This window comes from Alligator mississippiensis, chromosome 5 (genome assembly GCF_030867095.1).
Source record: "Alligator mississippiensis isolate rAllMis1 chromosome 5, rAllMis1, whole genome shotgun sequence".
NCBI classification, from domain to species: domain Eukaryota; kingdom Metazoa; phylum Chordata; order Crocodylia; family Alligatoridae; genus Alligator; species Alligator mississippiensis.
The window spans coordinates 166074108-166100271 of NC_081828.1; the positions used below are offsets into that span (position 1 = coordinate 166074108).

General features: G+C 38.6%; 1 protein-coding gene across 5 annotated transcripts in view; it reads left to right on the plus strand.

Moving 5' to 3' along the window:
- Positions 1-26164, plus strand: part of ETV1 (ETS variant transcription factor 1) — a 77662-nt gene that overhangs the window by 34142 nt on the left and 17356 nt on the right. For all 5 annotated transcript variants that reach the window (XM_059728963.1, XM_019498011.2, XM_059728965.1 and 2 more), the window contains 3 exons: positions 5271-5400; positions 7405-7593; positions 12488-12735. In XM_059728963.1, the coding sequence (XP_059584946.1) occupies positions 5271-5400; positions 7405-7593; positions 12488-12735 (567 nt within the window). The remainder of the gene's footprint in view (positions 1-5270; positions 5401-7404; positions 7594-12487; positions 12736-26164) is intronic.

Sequence of the window (26164 nt, forward strand, 5' to 3'; positions counted from 1 at the left end):
AATGTTATCGCCTGTTTTGTCACAGACATAATTCACATCTTTCTTCAGGCACTGTAAACAAGAGAAATGGTTTAATGGCTCCATAAAAGGCACTCTGTGCTGATAGCTGAGATTAGACCCTTTAGTAATGGATTTTCGTATGTTGGGGGAAGGGGAGGGTTTGGCAGAGGTAAATGTACTGGAAAAAAATCTTCGAGAGGCTCTGATGTATCTGAAGTGCCTGCTGCACTTCTGTGCATGTCAGAAGTTGGATTTAAAGAGTCTGTGACAGAGTTGGCTTTATTGGTACATAGGCCTTCCCCTTTGTTTCTGGAATTTAACTACATACTAATTGAGGTCATCTCAATCAATTTATCACCTGGAGTTGAAGTGATATTAACTTGAAGTGAATGGTTTTTCATTTTCTTGTTGGTGAAAAAGTCAACTGCCTTGTCTTTGTGTGTACAGACAATACATTATATAGGAGTATTGTATAATGCCATTTGCACCTTAATTGGTGTTAAAAATGAATAAGCTTACATGCAAAATCTAATTTTACCGGTGATTGGAGGGTAGGAATGTAAAAAGCACCCCAAACGCCTTTTCAGCGGAAATGTCCAGAGCATGACTCATTTTGCTTTCTCCATTGCTTTCTTTTTCCGCAGGTGCTCCAAATCCTCCAAGCTATACATGCGCGTGTAGCATTACTAAGTGCCTTGAAGTTCTCTAATGCATACAAGTTGGCAGGTGTCAGTGACTCATTCATTTTACACCAGATAGTACATTAATACTTTCATATATGTGTTGATAATAAAGAGGCCGCCCTTAGTCTGTGGAGTCAAAAATCACTTAAGAGATCACACACCATTAGCAAAGACCCTTAAATTTCCAGCTATAGAGGAGTGTTTTCTCCATATGCCTTTCTTTTTCTTGAAAACCTTATTTTGAACTTTGTAATTAATGCAGGAATCTCAAGTCTACAAACTAAATACTGTGTTGTCCTGATTTTAAGTCAACATTGTTTTCTTCCTGTAAAAAAAAAAAAAAAAAAATTATGCTCGACTTACATGTACGATTGACTGTAATGGAGCCTCCAACAATCATGACTTTTGTACTTGGAATATTTTTGTGCATGCAAAAACAAATCTGTGAAATTTTTATTTTAGTATTTTTAGTGCATTTATATCTTCAGATCCTTTCCTTGGTTATTTGATTCTCCTGTGGAGTTTTATAAGGGCAATAACAGTTCAAGGACTTAATCTTATCAGCTTATGTTCAGAGGAAAAAACAGCTTCCCCCTTCCCCTTCCCCTAAAATTGAATCTGAAAATATGCGCTTGATTTATATTAGGGTTCACTGTTTAATTGGAATGGTATGGCTTTACTTTCTGCCTAAAAAAGGATATACAATCAATTCTATGAGTTTCTCCAGATCTTCCTTAAGTATTCACACCTTACCTGTCTTGAAGTAACGTTGCTATGTAGTAAAGAAGTATTTATAGTCCCTGACAAAAACTATTCCTAAGACTTCCCTAAGCAAAGGTTTCGTGTTGTATCCAGTTGGTCCAAATGGTGTACTGTTTTTTTTCACGTGCAGAGAAGTTAGTTTATCTCAGGATTAGGGTCCAGAAGATGCGATGGGGAGGAGGGAGAAGTAAAAGGTTTTGCTAATGCAATTCAAATTATTTTTAAGCACTTACAGAAATCTTAATACAATTACTCAATTGGGCACTAATCTGAAGACCTTGTTCTGGACAAGTCCTGTTGATTTGAAATGGAGTCTTCATGAGTAAGTTAGGATCAGGGTGTAGACAGGTAACACTTTCTCAAAAGCTTGCCAGATGTAATTGAAATGGCCTTCATTGTGTATGAGTTAGTTCCACAGGGAGACTGTTTACTTTATTTTCTACAAAAGGGTGCTTTAAAAAAAACAAAACAACTCTAAAATGTGACAGTATTTTCTAGACTGCCAATATAAAGAACACAAATTATCATGTAGTCTATATAACTTTCTTAATCTTCTGCTGCATATAAAAATGTTCTATAGGTATACCATCATGTATTATGCAGTGGTCAGCTACTGCTTACAGCACTGAACCACGTCATGGTTGCCTTATGTATTCAAGTTAACTTCATAGAGACTACAGGCATGATGATCAGTACCCTGAGCAGCACTGATCCTCTCAAAGCCTTCTCTTTCAAGTCATCCAAATGGAGTGCAAAGAAATTCACTGAAGTGAAGCTTTTGAGACTAGGTCCTTATTTTTAAAAGCGGGGGGGGGGGGGGGGTATTAATTTACTTTAAATTTGGAGATGGCTATACACAAGTAATTATTAATTCAGATCATAAAAATTAAAATACCTAGTCACTTGAAGAGGGCTGGGATTTTGTCCTTATTAAAATAATGTTTTGGCAAGCACAGAGTGAGAGAAAGAGGGTGGGGCCTGGAGGAAGAAGAGTAAAAAGGGAGTGAGGAAGGATAAAGAAAAAGTAGGGAGAAGGACTTGGTTGTTTGAAATGACATTTCTTTAAAATTTGAAAATATAGGAAGCCTGCCTTGTTTGAGTAAAAATAAAAATATATAAAGAAGCAGCCTTGCTCTTCTCCCCAGAAAAGTTTTATAGTGAAAGGAAATGTAAAATTCAGTGTAGCAAGACAACAATTTTTTTAAAAAGGAAGGTTACAAGTGAATGTCGCACTAAAAAGAGCTATAATGGGTGGGAGTGACAGTGAAGGTAGAAGACTGGCATTTTGCATACTTAAAATTTGACTATTGAAATAACTCCATCCTTGTCAGCCAGCCTAAAAATGCAGTTTGAAAGGTCAAGTAGCCTTCAAAGAAAAATACACAGTGAACACATTTTCTCAGGCTGCCTTTTTCTTTCTAAAAGTGTGCATTTCAGGAGGTGCTGATAAAGCTTTGCATGGCCTGTGTGTCTGGGGAGTGCTTGAGGATGACTTTAAGTTTTACAGCTACTTTATCTGTGCTGGCCCTAGTTAAGATAAAGATCTAATGTGAAATCATTTTGGACTATAATGCTTTTCCTAAATGAAATGAAAGCGTTAACCTACTTGATTTGATACACTTTACCCTAGTTTATACAACCAGGAAGAAGGTGGGGTATACTTTAATTAAAACTACAGCACAGATGCCTTCTAGCTTTCTGCCCTGTGCCTAGCTAGGATTGTATAGAAGTAAAATGTTCTTTGCAGCTGAGGCAGCAGGCTGGAGCCGTGTTCAGTGAAAGTAATTTAATTAGTGTTGATCATGACTCCAGATGATGGTGATTTGATAAGGAATAATTTAGTACTTAACAGCCTTTTACATGCACCAACTCCATGTGGGGAGGTAAAGCAAATTGCACAAAATGAATGTGCTGCTTTCACTTGCGCCTGTGCCAGTGAGCTGGAAAACTGCCTGTTAGCAGACGTTCAGGCTCTCAGCACTATGATGAAATACCCAACCAGTTCTGCGTACAGGGCTGTGGTGTGGGAGTCTCTGTACTCCCGTTATTTAAAAATAAATAAGGGAAGTCATTTTTCATAACAGATGAACTCTGAGGAAGCAGCAAAGTTAAAAAAGAAGAAAATAGAGCAGTGTGTGGCCCTTGTTTGAGTATGAGAGGGTTGGCTTTGAAAAAAGAAACATGTTGCATTATAGGTTTAGCTCAGTAGCTTGAAATCAAAGTCATCCATATACTTAAGTTATAAATCACAGTTCAGAAGATGCTGGGAAGTGGAATGAAGCCCCTGGATCCTGGGCTTAAAACTATTCCTAATGGAGTGAAGTGGACATGGAAATAAGCATGCAACAGTCTGCTCAACTGCATCTGAGTCCTGCTCTGCATTGCTCAAAGGATTGGCCCAATAGAAAAAAAAGTTGTATTATAAAGAAATATTGAGTTTCTTTTCTATTTTTCATTAAAGACCGATTTGCCCAAATGATGGGCTGTCTAACTTCTAAACCCCTGGGGGCCACACAAGGCAAGCCATGGTCCACTGGGCTGCGTGGTCAGTCTCTCCCATTTTCTAAATCTAGTGAATATGAAATTATTGCTTTTTAAGATATAGGGAAGGGTAGAGATACTGTAAAGCCTAATGGTGCATAATGATCTGATTCTGCTGACTGAGATTCACTAACATTGACCTTAATGTGTGTTTGAATTCACTGAAGCGCCACAAAGGTTCTCGAGGGTCCGTGCCTTTCCTGGGGCTGAAATTTCAGGTCACATCTAGATATTTTGGTGTTAATAAGGTGAATTAAGGTGATCCAAAACTTCAAGTTTATCAGAGATGAAAGAGGCACTATGTTTATAACTTTGGGATGTGCTTTAAAATTGTTAAAAAAACAAAATAAAGTCTTGTCCAGGGCGTCTGGTCTACAGTTTTTGTCTTCCTATACTATATGCTACCTTTTACTACCTTAGTTGCTTTTTCTAGATTAGGAATAGGGTTTGCAGCAACCTTGCACTTTTCCCTAATTTAGATACAGATTAACATCTTTTACCTCAGTTTTAGTAGACATTTGACCTTGCACTAAGAAATATAATGGGTTTAGCTAAACTATTTTGGCTAACCTTAACTTGTCCTCAACCTTTTTTTCTTCCACAGACTGTGTTTCTCATTCATATTTCCTTTCTGGCTCATCCCTTCTCTTTCCCCAAATCCTGGCTCCATTCATGTCAATAGCAAAATTCCCATTGACTTCAAGAGGGCTAATATATATTTTTGACATTATTACTATACCATCAGCTATTAAAGAAGCGTGTAATCCTCCAGTTTCATAAGTTTTATTACAGGTTTTCATATAAGTTTTGGGACTAAAAAGATTAGTGGTCCAGTATTTGAGGCTCATATAGGAGAAATTAATTTTGTACTCATAGCTGTGATACTCTTTGAAGTGAACTACTGTGCATTTACAGCTGAAAGCTGCCTTGCTAATATATTACTTAGAAGCAGTTTGTGCCTGTAAAGTATTTTGCTTCTGACAACATTTACAGTAGTTAAGCCAAATATAAGTGGGCTGTTATTTTCCTGCTAATGAGATGGGATCCTAGCCATCATTCTATTAAACAATAAAACTGCTAATAGCCAATGCAAAGGATCTCTGGTGCCTATTTCTCAGCTGACACCCAAAGAAATGTTTGAAATGTTTATTTCCTATACTGTATCTAGTATTCCAGTGGCTTAATTAATCCTGTGTTTAATTAGTAGCATCTAGCTTGCTTCATAAGGCATACTGTTTAATACTGTACTTGGTATTTAATTGCATTTTTTTCCCTTCTTTTCAGTGGCTTTTCATGGTCTCCCATTGAAAATCAAGAAGGAACCCCACAGTCCATGTTCGGAACTTGGCTCTGCTTGTAATCAAGAACAGCCATTCAAGTTCAGTTATGGGGAAAAGTGCCTGTACAATGTCAGGTAAAACAGTCAGGAGTATGTTTATGGTGGTTTCAGTTAGGACTGCAGATTTAAGTGAGGGCTGACTAAAGAGCAATAAAACCATAATAGAGATCTTACAGAAGTTACCTCTTCAGCAGATACCAGACTGATGAGATAATACATTTACTTGAATGCTGATGAAACTGTTTACCATGCTATCAAACACTTTACATAATTATTTTAAAGCAATAATTTTCATTGCAATATTCACACTCTACTCCTCCTCTGTTGGATAGAGCCAGAGTCTAAAAACAACAGGTGAGGGACCTTATTTGCCATAAACTATGTTTGAAAGTACTTTAAAAATGCATTACATACATTAGGCTGAGAGACTGCTCTTTGTAACAGGCAAGAGATTGACAGGTCTGAGCAACACATTATGCATTTGACAAGTTTTTGGTAGATGATATATGCATGTATTCATGGATGATTACAGTGTAAAACTAGTGTTTTGTTAGACTTTGTAGATAATGCTGTCTTCACAGAGGCAATTTATCTCCCTCTGTTCATACGTTTAGATAGTGAAAGTTTAAATTATTTTAAGATATAAAAAATTAGTTTACCACTGCATTTTTTTATTGATTTTTTCTTTTGGTTCACATGTATATCTTTCTTTCCCCTTAAATGTCAGCTGTTGAAAGGGTTTCTTAGCGACAGTTTAGTCTTACCTTGTTTTTATTCACATAAATACACTGCCATTAAAAGTAGAGCACAAAGCATCTTTTGCCTCTTCATCTGATAAACAGGGTGCATCACTTGGTTATAGAGAAAAGTAGGCAGAAGGCACCTCATAGACTAACTTGCTTAGAACCTTCTGCTCTCTGCAGGGCCATCCATCAAATCTGTAGCCTACAGAAGCTCATGCCTCTTCTAATGAGTAGTCTATGAGGTGCCACCTTGCCCTGCCTTCCCTCTAACTTCAGACTAACTTGACTAAGTACCTATCTCTGTGAGCTGACTACCTCTCTCTATTCACAGGTAGTGAGTGAGCCATGTCAGTCTGAAGTCAGGCAGAAAGCAGGGCTGGGGCACCTCATAGACTAGCTTGCTAAAAGAGGCATGACATTTTTGTAAGGGATTTTTGTTGCCAGATGCTAGAGTCATCTTTGGAAAAGTTCGACTTTATTTATCAAGATATTGTCAACCTTATAACCTAATGAATATCCTCCTAGATCCTTTTATTGTTTTGGCCACAACAAATGCTTACTCCTAAATGCTTAGGGTTAAGTATGCAAATAATGATATTGTCTTCAGTGGAAAGTCCCATTGCCTTGATTCAGAAAACCACTTAGGCATGTACTTAACAGTGAGCACCTGCTTTAGTCCTTTCTTAAACTGAGAGATTGACTTAGCTATGTGCCTGAGCATTTCCTTAATTGGGGCACACGTGAATAAAGTTAAGCATCTGTGTATCTGTTTACAGGGTTACAGACCTTTAGTTTTGTGAGAGGGGGAAAATATATCCTGTCAGCAGAAGCTGCTGCTATCTGAATATAGGTAGTTAAAGCAACATAACGCTGCTTTTTCTGGGTCAGATTTCTGGTCTCCAGTAAGGTTCTTTTTCTCTCGCTCCTGAGGTTTGTGCAGACTGACAAACTTGACAGATATTACCTACTCTTCCTGCAGTGGTCCAGGTGGCTCTGCTTTCATGTATTCTGAAACTTGCTCTACACTTGTGCCTTATTACAGCATCACTGTAATGCCAAGTGCTTTCAAAAGTAATTCTCTGCTCCATAGAGGGAAATAACCTGATTGTAATGCATAGCTATTATCCAGGTTCTAACTAAATTTTCTCAGTGCTTTTCCATATCCACAGAAGAGAATTTCCCCAATTTGGGTAGTAAGGTAACTTTATAATAAAAAAATAATCTGAATGGAATGGAATAGTTATTTCTGTGGGTGGAAGTGCTGCATTTAATTGAATTGAAGAGAAGGTAACTTCTGTTTTCTCCTTCCCTTCTGCCCCCCCCCACTTCTGTTTAGTGCCTATGATCAGAAGCCACAAGTGGGAATGAGGCCCTCCAACCCACCAACGCCATCCAGCACTCCCGTGTCACCACTGCACCATGCATCCCCAAACTCAGCTCAGACTCCTAAACCTGACCGGGTTTTCCCTACTCATCTTCCTCCCTCCCAGTCCATTCAAGACAACAGCTTTTCTATGGACCACAGGTAAAAACAAACCAACAAACAAAACCCCTTTAAGTAACCAAAATTCAAGGAATTGCAGTCAATTGTAGGCTGCGTATAGTTTAAACAGATTGTGGGAACCACCATCATGTGAAGTAGAAGCTTTGTAGCTATTCTTATGGAAATCAGTGGAACCCAGACACTAGTTATTGTGAATAAGAGTGGTGGAAACATACTTCCTCATAGGTGTGCTAACCCCATACAAGGGGCTGGCATTCTGTTTGGATGGAGTCTGTTGGGAGCACGGTTAGGAACAACCATGTGTAATGGCTACCTCTGCCATCTCTTCTTGCTATGAGTACTCAGCAAGTAATTCAGCTGAGTGTTTTCTAGAGGAGTAAGGCATCAGAATCTAGCTCTATGTTAATAAGTGAGCATTTTAGCTTGTCTAAATACAAATCTAAATAGCTGTTAGCTTACTTCTGGAGTTTCTTCTAAAGACTGTAGACTCTGCTTGCATAGTTTTTTTCCTAGAGGGTGGGTATTTAAGCTTTCTGAAATACAACAGTTTAATATAAGGAAATTAAGATGCCAAAATAAACTACATCCTAATAACATTAGACTGAGTAAAACCTGTGAAAGCTAAAAAAAAACCCCATAATCCAGAATTAAAGCTGAAACTGTCCTCAAGTCACCCTGTTGTGTTTTGGTATGTTTAGAGATCTCCAAACAAATCATATTTTTTTTCTCTCATTCTCCTGAGAATACGTGCTGCAAAATTTAGGCATAAAATTGATTTCTCCTAGTTTTGAAAATGTTTGTTTGTAAGTGTAAATATGAGTGACACACTATAATAACCGAAAATGTGTTAGAACGAAGGTCAGATATTATGTGCCCGATTCACACGTGGAAGTGCAGTTTACGTGCTTCTGCAACAATAGAGACTTTTTATATCCAAGAATTCTCATTTGTCAGCAATATTTTTTGCTTCTAGTGGTCAACTTAAAGTACCACTAAAGGCTTTGTAGGAATCCTGGCTGCTAGAAGATAGAGTAAAGAAGCTGTAAGAGAAGCTCATTCATCTGCCTTAGCCATGGTCTCTCATATCCTTTTTTTTGGGCTGTAGTAGAACAATGCAAGCCCCCAACAGAGGCCAGGTTGTAGTTATGATTGCAACTTACTGGCCACATCTATATAAAGTACTGACTGCGCAGTTGTTACTGTGCAGTCATTTAGTACTTGCATACCCAAATGAGTGCTAAATGACTAAATGAGTGCTCAGTAACTGGCATTACTGCACAGTAGCATCTCTGCATGGCTTCGAGGTGGCACTGGCTGCACAGTAGCTCATTACTACTGCGTAAAATTGTCACATCACAGTTTGTGCCCCATAATGCTACTGTGCGGTAGTAACGATATACTATGGGGTAGTAACAAGCCACCGCACAGTAAATGTCTTGTGTAGATGAGACTATGGGACAAATGTATTTTTATAAAAATACTGAATTCAAATAGCCCAATAGATTTGATTGAAACCTCCAAAAACTAAATTGCCACCGTTGGAAGAACAAGCATGGGATATTTTAGAATAAAAGGCTTTTGTCTAATAGCCACCAAAAAGGACCGTTATAGTTCAGTCTACGTTTCTGCATTATCTTGTGCTTTTTTAGTAGCTTGTATGTACTATGAATCATGTTTTTCTAGTGAGCCACGTTAAATGCCCATACAACTGTATCATAATGAGTTCTAAACATGATGTCTTTATTTTATTAAAGTATGACTGATTAGTGTCCTAAGAATATTTTGTGTTAATAGGAATAGTGTATTCAGCTAATGAATAGTGTATTCAACAACCTTTCAGCAAAGTCTGAAGTAACTAGTTCAAAGAATAGAGCTTGTGGCTAGGTACAGACATTCAAAAGCTCAAGGCAAAATTGATCTAAGTTATTCAGCTTTCTGCAAGTGGTGTAGTTTAGATCCGTAGTGCACAGAACACACATTCGCCTTTTGTTGGCAGGGAGAGGGGGAGAGTGCAAATCATAGACCAAGCTCTGCCATTTTAAAACAGCCTGTGTGTGCCAGACTTCTGTTATGGGTGTAGAGCAGTTTTGTGTGCCTAACTTTTTTTATGGGTATAGACCAGTTTCTGATCACTTATACTGGTAAAAGTGTAATGTCTGTACCTGGCCTGTGTTAAGTGACCAGTGTTCCCTATTTCCGCATATTATGTTTTGTTGTGGAATGTGTTTTTCCTTTTTATTTTTCATTCTAAATCTATTTTATGTTCTCCCTCAATTCCACTTGTAAAGTAGTATACAGTGGTAAAGCATATATGCATTTATAAACATTTTTTGAATGGGCCTTAGTTTCAAAATGAGCCACATACAAGCATTTGTTTCTAGCAGTGGAAAATTTTTACCACTAAAAATGATTACAGGAGAAGGAGCAGTATAGGCGTTCAGCCTACAGCCATCCTTCTTTGCCCAAGAGCCAAATGGATTGAGCAGTGGGGCAACGTCTTTTCTCCACTTCTTGCACCAGGGACTCCAGCATGTAAGGCGCTGGCAGGGGGCACCTGGCTTCCACTCCTGGTCTACTTGAGGAGTGGGAGCAGCTGCCCCTCCTCCCCCAACATCATCTCCAAACCAAGGGGATCCTGGTTTCTGATAGGCATGAGAGCCTTCCCCCCAACCCTGTTACTTCTGGAAGGGAGTTAGGCTGTGGGAAAGTATACAAACATTCTCCTAAAAGAAAATGTCCTGGGAGCAACTTCTTCGTTGGAGTTGGATTATTTTTCTCCTGGGACCACCATTTTTCCTTTGGGAGAAAAAGTTTGTACACGTTTGATTTCTACCAGGAGTGTGGCAGTTTTCCCACTAGAAACAGAATCTCTGTATGTGGACCATGTTTTCAAAACGTAGTTGTCTGGATTTATCTAGCATGTAATACTGTGTCTCTGATTATTTATTATACCTAATATGGGAGCAAATTTTTCTGAACTGTTTGTTGTGTGGCTTAGGTTAACAACAGCCTCAAGAACATGCAGCTTCATACGAATCATGAGTACATGGGGGATAAATGGTCTTAACAAGTACCAATGGGAATCAAATCCACTTGTATAAACAAATGGCTTGATTCCATACAAAGCTTCCAGTACAACAAGTATTATTAACTTCCTTTGAGGCTTTGTGAGTGAGCCTGTTTCTTATTTTAACTTCAAGTTGCAATTTTCTGATTCACTCCTTGACAGTTCTTAATGATAATTTCTGCTTCTTTTTTTGGCTAATGAAAAAAGGAAAAGAGGGGAAATGAATGCAGTGCCAGTCAGCCTAACTATTTCATAATATGTTTGAATTTCTAAGTTTATTTTCTGCAGGTGTAGGTGGAATTGCAAAGCCTAATGTTATAGTGTGCCACTCTTTACACTGCAGTGTAGAATATTCTTAGAAGCGTTAAAGCAATTATCTTTCAGTGTCTATTACTACATACTAACAGAATGAGTACTAATAGTTTCTGTGTTGGTTTTATTTAACTTATGATAGTACATATTTAAGTGAAACCAAATTCATGAAAATATTCTAATGGAAGTTAATGGAGTTAACATTTTAAAATGCTTACAATGCAATATTTTATTCAAGAATTTACAGACTAAAATCCCTGTTTTTCTCCCTCTCCTTCCACTCCGTTTTCTCAAAGAAAACATCTAATTATAGTTTAGGAACCAAGTCAGTTCACTCCCAAAATTAAAAAAAGTATCTGCAGAATCATTAAGTCTTGGCTTTATATTCATAGAGAAACTTCCATCTTCCTTGAAGGAGCTGTGTTAAAGTAACATTTTTGTCTTGCTTATAGGTGGGTCATGGTAGGACAAGTAAGCTATTTGCTTGAAGAATATCTTATTTGCTGTGGACCTGTAAAGAAGCAATGGACATTTATATACATACTTTTTCTCCCTGTGACATGCCAGAGATCTGCCGCTTCGGAGCAGACTCGATTAATTGACTAATTGAGTCTGCTACACATGCGAGCTGGCGTGCACTGCGCTGCTGTGCATGCAGTTGTATAAGCAATGAAATGCATATCAGCGCACAGAAAATGCTGGTAGTGCACTTTGGAACTAAAGCATCTCCAGTATGTTTTAGTTCCAAAGTGCACCGCTGTCATTTTCTCAGCACTGATACGCATTTTGCCACTTATACAAGTGTAAGCATTGCAGCTCCAGGCACTTTTGAAAGAACCCAGCGCTTCAGTTCTTGCATGTGTAAAAATGCCCAATAGGTTCAATCTCCATTGCTTCTGTTCTAGTTTCTGCATATATAAGGACGGGAGGAGCAATGTGTGAAAACCTGTGTGGGTCCCCAGGGAAGCAGATGGAAACAGCAGTTCAGAGGAAGCCCAAAACTGTGCTTTCCACACAAATTGTTCTTGGTAGCTCCTGCTTTTGGAAGCTTAAGAACAATTTTGTCACTGGTACTCCCCAAGCCATGTGCACACAACCTTCTGCTCTAAGAGAACTGGAAACAATTAAGGGAAGTAAGTGCTGCATGGATTTCTGCTGAGTGCCATGCACCCACAATTGGAGAAGTCTACACTAGGACATGAGTCCTTTCTACTTCTCCCACTACTAATACACAGAAGCTGCTCTAATTCACTGTGGGGATTAGATAGGACCCTGAATATGGGGACTACAAAAGGAGTTTAAAACTGCATTTCCCTTCTATTCTCCCTACCTTAAATTTAGGAACACAGTTTGGTCGTTTTCCTTCCCCACTCCACCACAAATTCTCTCCCCAAATTCTCTGTTACATTCATTAAGAATGAAGGAGAGCAGCTTATTGTCACCACCTTGTCTTATTTTATTTTTACTGTCTGGGTGCTCTGGTTATAGCAATACCAGCAGTATACATTTATGTGTCTTTTCTACCTTGTGTCCTAGATTTCGCCGCCAGCTCTCTGAACCTTGCAATTCTTTTCCACCTTTGCCTGCAATGCCGAGGGAAGGACGCCCAATATACCAACGCCAGATGTCTGAGCCAAACATCCCTTTCCCACCTCAAGGTTTTAAGCAGGAATACCACGATCCAGTTTATGAACACAATGCCATGGTTGGCAATGCGGCCAGTCAAAATTTTCCCCCACCTCTGATGATCAAGCAGGAACCTAGAGATTTTGCGTATGATTCAGGTAAGTAAGATGTTTCTTTAGCTCTGTTGGATAATGCGGTAAAACAGCCTGAGTTATTCTCACTGAAGTTTTTATTAATCAAAACTCAGATCTCTTTTTTTTTGTTTAAGCTCAGCAAATAGCCATAACCCTGATAAGACAATGAAGTGTCCTGCATTATGGTTGCCATCACGTCTGCTCCAAAAAGGCTTGCGTTTCTCGAGCTGTCAATCTAGCAATTGCACACCTAAATTGTGAAAGTCAGAGAGAGAAATGTATGGATGTAAACACAAGCATACTCTAGCTGAGGTGTTTGTTCTGCAGCGTGACAGAAGAGGTGACATTTTAACTTCTAAATCTGTACTTATGGCTTAAGAGCACATTCATCAGTATCTCTCAAAACAAAGTCCAGATTCTTTGCTTGCTCACGCTGCGCTATGTTAGGAGTAACTCCACTGATGTGGGCTTTACATTAGCATAAAAACAGTTTGAGGAGAATTGCCTAAATCATTGTCATCATCTTAGTTTGCATATCGGGTACAAATAATCTGTGGTGACAGTTTGCCAATGAAGAGGATAAGTTGTCAGTTATTATGATTGTGCCTAAGGGCCAACCAAGAACAGGGCCCTATTTTGCTAGATACTGTACAAACAGTAGCCGGTCCTTTCTGTCCTTGAAAGCTTTTAAGAGCAGGTTAGGTAAACATTAATCTGGGATAGTTTAGGCAGGAGGATGATCCTGGCTCGAGTAGCCACGTGGACTCCTGAGGTTCCTTCTGTCCATGTTTTCCCATGATCTACAAAAAGCATCCAATCTAAATAGATGATACAGATTCTAGGTTGTGAAAGGAGGTTTATAATATGTTAGCAGAATGAATGATGCATAGATCATGATAGTTTTTCTACAGTCTTTCTTTTGTTTTCTGTTTTTATTGGGTGATGTTTGCTATTACTTAGAAGGGTATTAGGTAAAGTGAAAGGCCAAGGAAGGGAGAAGGGGACCAAGCAAGTGAGAAGAAAGGTAACAAGGACGGTTGTGCAGTGAGGCTGAGGTGAGGGCTCTGTTTGTTTGGTGTAGCAGGAAGTTGGAGCAAATAGACATCAACCTAGGGCAGCAGAACAGTCAAACCAACAAAATATTGATAACTACCCTGGTTTAAGCTGCTTCTTTAGCTTCTTTGTTTTTTCCTGCTTTTTATCTTTTGGTCTCAAAGGCCATAATGCTGTGGAATGAAAAGGCCACTGCAGGGGGTCCTCGTGAACCTCCAGAGTGGGCACTTCCTCATGTACAGCTCTGGGCTGGGAGAGTATCGCAATGGGGAAGGGGAAGGATGGTGCTGGCTAGGGCCCTTTAAAATTTTTTTTTGACTCCCTTTCATGCAGCAGAACCTGCTTAAATGAGTTCTGCAGCTGCTCCTGCCAGCTTCAATCTGGCTGGCTTCTCCTGTAGCCTGTTTGCCAAATACCACTTGCTGGCTGACTTGTGGCCCCATTGAAAATTCAGCTCATAATAAACTATTTCATTATTTCTGGTGCAACTGAGAACTTATTTTTAATATATTCTCTATGGAGCCACTCAGCCGATTGACCTTTGAGTGATTTTTTTTCATAGCCTAATCATTATAAAGTGCTGGTTTTTAATAGTCCATAGTAGAACAGAAGAATTTAAAATGTAGGGCTGTCTTCTTTTGTGTGTGTGTGTGTCATAGCACAGGATCAAGTGGAAAGAAGGAATATTCCTCTGATCTTTTTTTGGTGTTTGTGGGGGCAGGTAAGGAGAGATTTCTCCTGAAGTTGAGAAATTATATGAACTAGAAATGGGCTCAAACTACAAAGATCAGCTTCCAGACCTGGACCTTTTCATAGGTGAGGTGTTGATACCCTTGGGTTTGGTGCAGATGTCTCTCAAGTTGTAACATAGCAGTATGAGGGAGATTATCTGCACAGTTAACATGGGCTTGGATAAAAAATAGGGGACTTCAGTTTCAGGCACTGCCAGTCCCTTGCAACCTTTCACAAGCACCATTATTCATCCTACTAAACTGAAGGGTAAAAAAAGGCTCTTTTGTAAGCAAGCTTCATATTTGGCAAGGGAATGGGAATGCCTTATTGCATACTGTTACTTTAAACTCTAGTTTCTGTTAGTTCTCATTTCTGTTCAGAGTTTTCTTTATAGCTCAAAACAGATTTTATGCTTAAAGGAAAGATGTTCAGACTTTTACTCCTCCATTCTTTTTTCGATGCCAGTGAGAGAAACATTCTCCTTTAGAGTAATGACATTCAAGCAAAGTCATTGTTTCTTTTGTAGGTGAATAATTAGTTTTTAAAAATGTAATAGCTGTGTAACCAGTGGTCATGAAAAATTAATCTGTTGGTATCAGAAAGTATTTTTATTGGCCTCAGACTCACTGCATTTAAGTTGACACATCTGTACACTCCATAAATTGCAGTCAACAACTGTGGTCTGTTGATATTTTGTCTTGTTGCCATCTGTTCTCCAGAAACCATCATTTTTCCATCCTTGCTAAGAGTACATTAAATAACCCCTTAGGAAACATAATGTATTTGTCACTGAATCATTGATTTCATTTTTTTACCTATGAATGTTGGGGGAAGGGAGAGTGCCATAGTGAAAAGTTTTTTGCATGCTATTTCATTGCAGCTCAAATAAGAATACAGAAACATATTTAAAAAGTTCATTGCAATATGCTGAGATGTTCCTTTTGGGATGTTTATAAAAGAGCCTCATAAAAGTTCATTGCTTTTGTGCACTATACTTTTATACTTTGTGGAAATCTGGTGAATGAAGAGCATTATTATGGGATGATTATAACTCTATTAAAACATGACATTAATTATGACATGGGAAATGGCAGATCAATTAGTTGTAATTGTAATTGCAGGTATGCAATTTCTATTGCAGAATGTTTGAGATAATGGAAAAAGAAAAAAAGAAAAATGTCAACAGAACAGAAGCTTTTTCTCCCCTGCCTGCCTAGAAATCACAGTTCATCATGTATGTTGAATTAGACTTAATGTTCTACTGGAAATCTTCTCTTGGTTGTCAGTCACACTGACACTGTTTAGACCCAAAGTAGTATGCCCTTACTGGATGTATATTATTATAACTTCATTGAAGCTGTAATAGTCTACATCAGCTGAGGATCTGTCCCACAGTGTTTTGCAGTGCTGCATGCAAAAAAAAAGAAAAGATGAAGCCATAGGCACTTAAAGATATAGGATTCTTAGTTCAGGTCTAGGTTGTTCTATGTAGGTTCCACCCAGACCTGACCCTGTTTAGTTTGTAAAATCTTATGAGAGCATAATCTAAGATAGCATACCTGCAGTATACTAAATATATCTGCAAGGCTAGGTGTGTGCAATTTTGTATGTCTTTTTCCTTTTCAGAGTTCCAGAATAAGAAGGTTTTCCTTAAATTACCCACACTGTTTTGCCTGTCTTTTAAAATGAAATTCTAGTGACCTTTCATGAAGAAAAAATCTCTAGTGTTCTACCAGTAATTCTTTTGAACAGGAACTTTGACATCCGTTGTGGGCGTAGTGCTTTTTTTGTAAGAGGTATATCTTTTGCCACCTTGGTCAAAAGCCTCCCACACTTGGCCAAGTTATAATCCTTTGGAAGAATCACCATTTGTACATGATCAGTAGAAACTAAAGGAACATTTTCTGCTAAACCTAAGTAGATTCTGCAGCACTATGAGACTATTCCAGCTGAGGCTGGGCAGGGCTTTGCCTGCGATAGCAATTCTGGGTCATCTGTAGCATCTTTCTAGCTTGAGTTTAGAAACCCGAACTGTGAGCAAGTAGGCTATCCCTATTGGGCTGTTGTATGGCACCTTCTTGGCTCAGTTAGATGGGAGGAAAATCGCCTAATTTTGAAGGGAGTTCTAAGGAGAGTGACCTAGATTGGGACAAGGAGCTTTGATTACAAAGGGGCAGAAAGACTGGAGCTGAAGCCTGGTGAGAGGGGAGAAAAAATGGTACTGGGATTTGGAGGGGGAAAAACTGGATCTGAAGTCATGATAGGAAGGTGGGTCTGGGAATCAGGGTGGAACTGGGACTGAATGGCAGAGGAAAGGGCAGAGAGAGAGAATGCTAGGGGATCTAACAGGAGGCTAATATTCTCTGGGCAAAAACCCTGGGACTAAGCTATGAAGACAGTTAATGATTTCCTCATGATCTTTTCTGTGACACTCACAGTAGTACCTTACAGTCATCCTTCACTGCATAGCTTTGCACTGCACCTCCCTGCAATGGGTTCATTCTGTATATAAGATAAAGACTGTTAGAAAAAAAAAAAAAAAAAAATATATATATATATATATATATATATTTGATCATCTAAATAAAGATTGTGTCATAAAACGTGTCCTGGGAGCTGAATTAAGGTTGCACAGGGAACCTTCGTTTTGTCATTTCCTAGCTTCTGCATTCTTGATGCTATAACCTTAATTTTTTCTTTTAACATAGTTTTTGTTTGTGATATATGAGTCCTGTGTTGTAGGAGCAAAATAAAACTAAAGTTTCTCTCCAAATACTGAATACATGGGTTGTTTTTTTAATGAAGTCAGTATAAGTTTAACGAAAAGAGATTCTATCTGTTGTTCAGCAATTTTTCCATTAGTGAGCATTTTTTGATATTTCTTTACTCCTGGAAACTGGCTGAGGCACTTTTAGAGATTTACTAAGGTAAATTTTCAAAAGACACACATTTTTAAAAGCATCTAGTTTGTTTGTTTGTTTTGCAGTTTTTCAGGGGTAAAAGTAACAATTTTTGTCTATTTCCAGAATGTGGGTTTTTCAGCTGGGTTAAATATTGGTCTGTGAACACTTTGACGTGAACTCCACAAATGGGGAGGTGAAGATGGAGGAGGAAGAGGGAAATCCGAATTGCCAAGCTAAACCAGACCAGTATTGTTCCCCACAGGATATTCTTCAGATAGTCAGTCTAGTCTTTAAGTGACACAAGTGATACCATTTTCACTTCTTTCCTTAATTATATTGGCTAATATTTGTATGGTACTTGGAAAATGTAAAGCACTATAGAAGTGCCAAGTATTATTATTATTATTACTACTATTATTCTTGCTATTCCCCAGGGGGATTATTTCACAAACTAATAGAGTTCACAGTTAAGAAATAGTTCTTGATATTAAGCCTAAATGTCCTTTGATCGGTTCCATTCCATTGCGCATAGTTATACCTCCTTGGCTCATCCTAAACAATTCCTAAGAATGAGCATATTGTTTCTAAATCTTTGTTGGCACTGTGCAGGTATATGCTTAGTCTGGTTATGTGTTTTAATGACTAAAATCTTGCCTTCTAAATCCTCTAGCTCTCCTTAATCTTTCTTTCCTTCAAATTTACTCATTTCTCTTCTTTCAGTATGAGGCTGCCCACCGTATTTATGGTACACTTATATCACTTCTTTATAAAAGTAGAACTAACACTTGCTTTTAATGTGATTTTTCTACATATGCAGCTGAAAATTGCATCACCATATTTTTGGGTAAGAATATACCTAATTGTTGGTTTACCATCATTGCCATAGGCAACACCCCAGCCCCCAGGGAAGTCACTGAGGGTTTTGCTGTTGGCTTCAGTGTGTGCAGTTCACCCAATGTCTTTTGCTGCTTTCCCAGGATGTTTCTAAAATAGATGAACTTGGTTTAAAATACTTCACCCTTTTTCTTCAGAAGCTTGTCTTTGCTGCATTGCTTAGATAAATGAGCATGGATTTTATGATGTTGCTGAACTGCTTGCTCAATATTCTTTCCTAAAGAACAAGAGCATGAATGCTCATTTGGATGTGTGTGATTGTGGAAACATAATGAACCCTGAGAAGGCAAGGTGCAGGGAATTTAAACTTGGACTGATGGAAGATCATTCTTCAAGTCGGCTAGTTAACTTCCTGGGCAGCTGTTTCCCTCTATTAACTGTTGCTGTCACATATACTAATGTGCTGTGCCCGCGCACAGACACCCCCCCCCCCATCTTTGTGACAAGAAAACATTCAGCAACCCACTGCCCTCCTGCATATACCAAAATGTCAAACACCTATTTTAAATGCCAAAGGGACAAAAAAATCTAAAAAGTTGCCCTCTGTTTTTCAAAGATATGGATAAATATCCTCTAAATCTACGGTTACAGTAAGTGGCACTGGCTAATGATTTGATTTGAGAATTGAGAATACAGTCTGGATTTACTCTTTGTGCATTAGTGCAGGTCAAATGGACACAGGCTGCATTTTAAATCAGTAATGGAAGGCTGAAGCCTGCCTTAAACCAATCACATCAGCCTAGCCCAAGACCGATTGATCCCTAGAGACTGAACCCTGTGAGCAAAGCTTTTATATGAATGGATTCTGTACAGCCTGAAGTTTCATTCATAAAATGGATGCTGAAGGGAAAAAAAAACAAACCCTGGAATGTCCATTTATACAGAGCTGAAGGGTGTAGTGTTCCATCAGCTGCTGCTTTGCCAGTTGACTTGAAGTAATGATTAATGTTTATTGGCCCTGCCTGCATGCAACTTGACACCATTTACGGCCCTGGTGTGTTTCTAATGTATAGTGAATGAGAAGGCTACATTCTCAAATCAGAAACATAAACAGGAACTGGTTGGTCTGAATTCCATTCAAATATGTCACTTCAGCCATACAGTGTTTGTCCAATGTAGATTTTAAAGGCAGGGAATGGGGTGGGGGAGCAAAAGCAACACAAACTCTTTTGCAGTCAGATCACCAGAAAAGGGTGCGCGAGAGTACTTTGCCTTGCTGAATATAAAGGGGAACTTAAACTTGAAACAAATAGTTATTAAAAGTAGTAGAAGTGAACATGAGCCTCTGAATTATCCTCAAAGTATCAGTTCTCTGTGGAATTGCAATTCTGAATTGAATGTGTGAGCTTTTGTTTTCTGTTCTGCTGTATAAAATGCTGCATGTTGCCCAGGCAGGCTGTTGACATCTGGTCTCAGAAAATATATTAGAAGTCATGATGTTGTCATAGATGTAAAAGCCAAAGTTGGTTACATTTCAGAAGGGAAAGGAAGTTGTTTGCTTAGAGGGTTTGTTTTTTTTTAGGCTATTAACTGTTAGTCTTGATACAGTTCTAGGGGGGTGAAAAGATCTGGAAGGGTAAGGTTTCTGCAGTACTAAGGAAAATAAGGAATTATTTGAAGTTAAAAGGGATATGTCAAAATCACCTGGGGCTCTGGGCTGAATCCAGACTAGGGATCTCAGCAGGTCACTGTGGCAATGTGTTCCATGGCAACAGCGGTGGCTACTGTGGTGGAAGTGGAAAAAGTGGCTCTAGGCTAGGCAGGCTTTTGCCATGGTAGAGATGCAGAAGCAGCAGTAGGCCAGGCAACCGAGGGCTGTGTTGCACAGGCCACACTCACCCACTTGCTAACAAGGCCATGTCTACTGCAGCTACAAGGCCCCAGATTCTGCAGCATCTCGTGCCCACTCCTGGCCATGCCCCCAGCTTCTCATAGCCTAGCAGGCCGAATGGAGCAGCTTCCAGGGTTGGATCCAAGCCCATGGGCTGTATGTTTGACACCTCTGAAATAGTGTTAGGAAATGAAAGAGAAAGTCATCCTTTCTTTGTGTGTTTCTGTCCCCAGATACAATTCTTTGAGCTCCGCATGATTATTTTCTCTTGATATTCCTGCCCCCCCATTCACAGCTCCTTGTCTGTAGTTCTGCAAATACTGTAACTTTCCACATGAGAGTATTCCTACGAGTTTAATAAGATTGTGTGTTTGTGAGGACTTAAAGTGGGATCCCTGATAAGGTACATCTGGGGAAAAATCTAATCCAAATTTGCTTATGACTATCAGGTCAGAACGTTATCCCCATGGCCTCTTGTTTCCTTACTTCTGAATTAAAAATAAATAAAACAAAACAAAATAGAAATATGGCAATGGCAAATTGTTATCTTAGAATGAAAGGAAATTTATTCCATGGTTTTCATTTGGTTTGTTGTAATTTTCCACAGGAATGAAGTACAGCATTATCTTTTAATGATGCATCCCCATATATTATATATATTTGTGGGAGGGAAGGGGAGAACAAAATGAGCTACGTAGTTGATATATAATAGTGCTCTTAGAAAAGGATAGAGTCTCGTTTAATAAAATTGCGTTGTTATCCTGCATTAGAATTGTCATTTTAGAACAATCTGCATAATTTAAATATAAGATTTTAAGATCAATTTCTAGAGGGAATACTAAGCATTTGCTTTAATTTATATAATTTAAAGTTGTTTACATCTTGCATAAAACTTAATAGCAAAACTCTCATTGCCTTCAGCAGAGCCAGTATTTTACCCTTTGTGCAGAATTCTGTAATGAGCATACCAGCCTTCATGGGGAAAATGTACATTGAGAATGTAAAGACAATTGAACTAAAGTTTGATCCACCAGGTCATTTTTGAGTTGTAGATTTCCACAGGAAATTTATGTCAAGAGTAGGATTCTAGGATTGTTCTAATATTTTCATCTAAATCTGTCTGACTGTAGAGTCATACCACTTTCAATTAATTTTTTTTCCATAGGATCTTCCGCAAGAGGCTTAGCTTTCATACGTTTTAAAGATAGAAGGGTATTATGATCTGATATAAATCCCTGTAAAACATAGGCCACACATTTTACAGAATGATTCATACAACTACAACTAGCCCAGGAATTTGTTTGAAGTGAAAGAAATCTAGATACCTTATGCTGTTATTTTTGCTATCAAAGAAATACATAGCAATGAGAAGATCATATTACAGTTTGTTATTGGAGTCCTTTATACTGTAATCCTTTGGTCAACAGACCTGGTCTGGTAGGTACTTGTATCTGGGACCCCCAGGGATTATTTTCTGTTGTGCTGATGTTCTTTCCTCCAAGTCAGGGCTGAATAAAACCCCATGATATAGTGCTTGAGCCTGATCTTACAAATAGAGTTAAATATCTGTATCTTTACTGTTGGGTGGGAAGCGGAAGCGCTCAGCAAGTGTATTGCTTTGTAAAATCTAGCTCTTAATTAATACTGTGGAAGATGTTGCCTGTTAGATGAGAGGTAATGTCAAGATCCTCATGGTGTGTAAGGTCCCAAAGAGCAGGATTTGTAGCAGTATTAATGTTTCAGCATAGTTTTGACTTGTTGCTGTACTCTGTTTCATGCTGTACATTGTTGGGCTGAGCTGCTATATACTGTTACACAACTGCTTTCTTAGACTGGAGCCACCTGAATTTCATTGGTGGGTGAGATGACCATATAGTAAATCCTTTTCAATTTTAAGAGCTCCTGCATCTTTGTGTAATGAGAGGTACAATAAATTATTATTTTATTAAAAGATTTTATTAAGTTTGGGAAGCCTAAAAGGCAACGTGTCCATACTATAACATTTAAATTTAAAATAAACTTAAGTATTTCTCCTGTGTCTAGAAAAGAAAATCTAATAATCCTTTCATAAATCAGGCCTTGGATGAACAGGAGTCTTGTGAATTTCTGAATTCTGCCCACTTATAAGAACATGGCAGTCGGAGCAGAGGGACAGCATGGGGGCAAGAGGGGTTGGCTGCTTGTGTAAACAAACACAGCTACAGCTTTGGTGTTCTGAGTCACTGTAATAGAAGCCTAAGACTTTAACCACATCATATCCCTTGTTTTAAGGGGATGATGGATTTTTTTTATTTATTTTGAAGACCAAAAGAACATTTGAGGCCATGTTGTCAGGCTGGGTTAATGAGTGCTCTCTGGTCTGTACAACTCCTTGAAGTTCTAAAGCATTTTTACAAATGCTGTGAGATGCTGTGCTGGGCCGTATCCCACAGAAGTTAATCACTAGGGGCTCCTATACACATGTTTGACTTGATTAATTGAATCTGCTGGTTGATGTATTCTGGCAGCCTTCTACATCACATACATCAGCATCGCTGCATGTTCTTGCACTGAAAAAATGGCGGCAGGGCGCTTTGACCTGAAGCTCATCAAATATGTTTTATTTCCAAGCACGCTGCCACCATTTTTTCAGTGCAGAGATGTGTGGCAGCGCTGATACACATAACACAGAAGGCTGCTAGAGCTCGTCAATTTCCATGCTCTGAGCATGTGTGTAGGAGCCGTAGTGATTAACTTCTGTTGTTACAGTAGTGTTCTAACCAGCCATGTCCGTAGGCCAAAGAAGAACTAGGAAGAGAACTAAAACAAGAGCTATTGTTTTCTGATTTTCTGGTATATTTTTGCAGTTTACTGTCTCCTGTTGTCATCACTGTGACACCATTTGCGAAGAGGTGTAGGTTATAAGCTGCTATGAGCTAGCAAAACAGCTCTTTTTGGTTCATTGGAGCTTGTTGTCTGAGAGTTTCTTCTAGACAAGCTTGAACTTCAGGTTTCCAGGCAAATTTTCACTTGGCCCAATCAATGTGAGGAAAGCTATGGAGCACTGAACATGAAAGTGAATTGTGATTCAGACCACCCAGTTCTTTCTGTTCTTCATTGTGTTGGAGAGGAGTTTACTTCATCCCTGCTCATGAAGTACCTTATTCTTCCCTGCTGTGGAGCAGAGGGTGAAATTCTTCCCATTTTCTTACAGCAGAGAGTACTTGGTAAGTAGTCCCTTCGTTCCTCAGAATCTCAATTTGGCCAAGAGAGTTAGGTACGCCAGAGCCCTTGGCCAGTTTACTACCGTGCACATCTGAAACAGCTTAGGACATTTAATATGAGAGAACCCAGTCGGAGGCACATGATTTTAGGCTGTATTTGAGGGTCAAATCCAGAACCTCCTCATTTAGGTCCTGACCCTTGTGTCACTAAAAACAGTTTTCTCTAACTGCAGTGGGAGGAAGGTTGGGCTCTTCCTTTTGTACTTTGTGACATCTTGATGATTAAGACATAGCATTTCTCTACTACTTTATCCTTGCCATTCCCACATAAGCAGGCATTGCTGCAGTCTCAAAATTGTATATTATTTTCAAATAACATTTACTGGAATAACGGGTGTCAGAACAATACGAAGTAAGGCAATTTTCACAGTTTTAAGTAGAGTTCTGTAGTGTTCTTAAGATAAGGAAGGATGAGAATGACCTCAGAGTATTTTAGATTAATAGCATTATTTATGCTGCCTTTACCTTTTTGCTGGACTTTGCCCCTCCTGAGCTTATTTAACTTTTACAGTATGAAATAATTCAGTAAGAACGTGAAGTAAGGGTGCTGCATATTTTAGTCAAGCCTATTTATTTAGACACTGGATGCTGCTGAAAAGTCTGAAGGTGATACCATCAGTCACCTCAACCACTTGGATTTTGCTCTGAAAGTAACTCTGTTACTTAGCTCTCTTTTATCTATCTTCTTGCAACAATATTGTAATGAGAAGAAAACATGTAATTGCTCTGCAATTTCTATACTAAAATGTTTGCTTTTGAAGTAACTCCTCTTAGCTAGTTAAAATACTTCTGGGTCTTAGTCAAGCATTTAGTACAATTTGAAACTGCACTGTTAAATTTCATTGGTTGGACTTTTTATTAGATAAGGTAGAAATGAAAGCAGCAGGCAATTTAATTAGCAGTAATTTTTCTGGGCAAGTCATTACTTTGATGAACTTCAGAGCAATGTTTATGGCTCCTAATTAACCATGTTAGTCATTTGATTGAATAATCACTTTGGAAATGTTTCTACAATTTGATTAGAGTCTGACCCACTCTGATAGTCATAAATTAACTGATAGCACTTTAGAATAACAAGACTCTAGTTACTTTATGAGGAATAAACTTTCCTCTACTATATTTTTCAGTCCTTTGTGGCCTGTTTAATCTTACAGTAAGGTTATTTGAACAAGTTTGGTACAAATAGGGCTTGTCTTGAAACACTGCAGATGTTATTTATAATTGACTTTGGAATACAAAGAAATATAGCCAGAGTTGTTTAAAAGCACAGCTGTATCGACAGAGACATAGCTCCCTTAGACTGTCAGTTATATCATTTTGTAAGAGATGGGTTCATGAGCTGCAAATAAGCTTGATTGCCAGTACTCACAGATTTTTACCTAAACTAGAAAATAGCATCTGTTTCAGTTCTCAAGCTGTATCTTTTATGTATATTTTTCCCTTCTTACAATCCAGTTTATTTGATAACCTAAATGTTTCTTTGCAAGGAGACCAATACTTGTAGCTTTGACTTCCTGCTTGCAAAACTACACTTGAGCCATATGATCACTGAATCACTGATTTCTGCAGCTGCTCAGAATAGTTTTAAAAGATGTCTGAAATACTAGAGCTCCAAAGAGGCAGGTACTGAACGTTTCATAAGGAAAAGAAGTAGTAAAAAGTTTAGCAGGAATGTGCGAAGGAGACTTCAGACAGTTAAAGGAAAGTCTTATTACTATCCTGTGTTGTACTTGCTTTGTGAAGTCAGTGTAAAACCTCATTTTCTTATCCTGCCAAGCCCTTGATATTTATCACTAGTCAGTGAACAGTGAAATTTAGAATTGCATTCTGAAAGGATTTTGTAGAGTGTATTGGGAAAATAATGTCTGGCTGTTCTGACCTCCCATTGCATCTTTTCCTGAGTCATGTGTTACTGATAGCAGATTTCATGGCTTAGTATAGGAGTTTATCACAAGATCAAATAGACTTTCTTTTGATAACTAGTAGGCAGGTTAAAATGATCTAGAAGAGCAAACATTTTTGGTGTGTGTTTGTTTGCAAGGTCTCGTGCACAGATGGGACTACTTGCAGATAGAGAAAAGTGTGGACAACGGAAACATGTCTGCTCAGAGCATGTCATTTTCATTAACCTTGTTTAGCTTTTCTCAATTTTTTTTGAGTGCTTAAAGAAGCCACGGCAGCATAGACAGGAAATCATAATCTGTATATGCATTTGCAGTGGCTTGAATGTGCACAATGCTATTGAAAAGTGGAGGGAGGAGTGAGGGGAGGATCGATTTATAGCTGAATTGCTTAACTGGCTTTTAAAGTGTCTTAACAATTAGAGAAAATGCCTTGAGCTTTTCAGATCCCTGAACGCAAGCTCAAAAACAGTACCCTACTCAAGACTCAGCCTGGCGTTCCTTGTGATAATGATACCACATTTTGTGGTTTATTAGACTCCGCTATGACTGGCAGGCTATTCCACGTAATTGATTTTAAAATTATTGTTATGTCAGATTAGTTACCAGAAGACTTTGGATGTAAGAGTGTGGGTTTAAAAAATTAATTCCGACTTGTGTATTTTTGTTTGTAATCAGACTAAAGTGTGATAGTCATGGGAGCTGACCTTTAGCAAGGTTGATTACGATAAAAGTTTGAGTTCAAGTGCCTGTGTTAGACAAGATCAATGTTCCTTGCATTATAGGTTTTTTCTTCCCATGCCTTGTGCATGCTGCTCTGAAATGCTAACTATGTGCTGACAGGTTCCCCTTGCTGTGACTTATGTCCATTTCTGT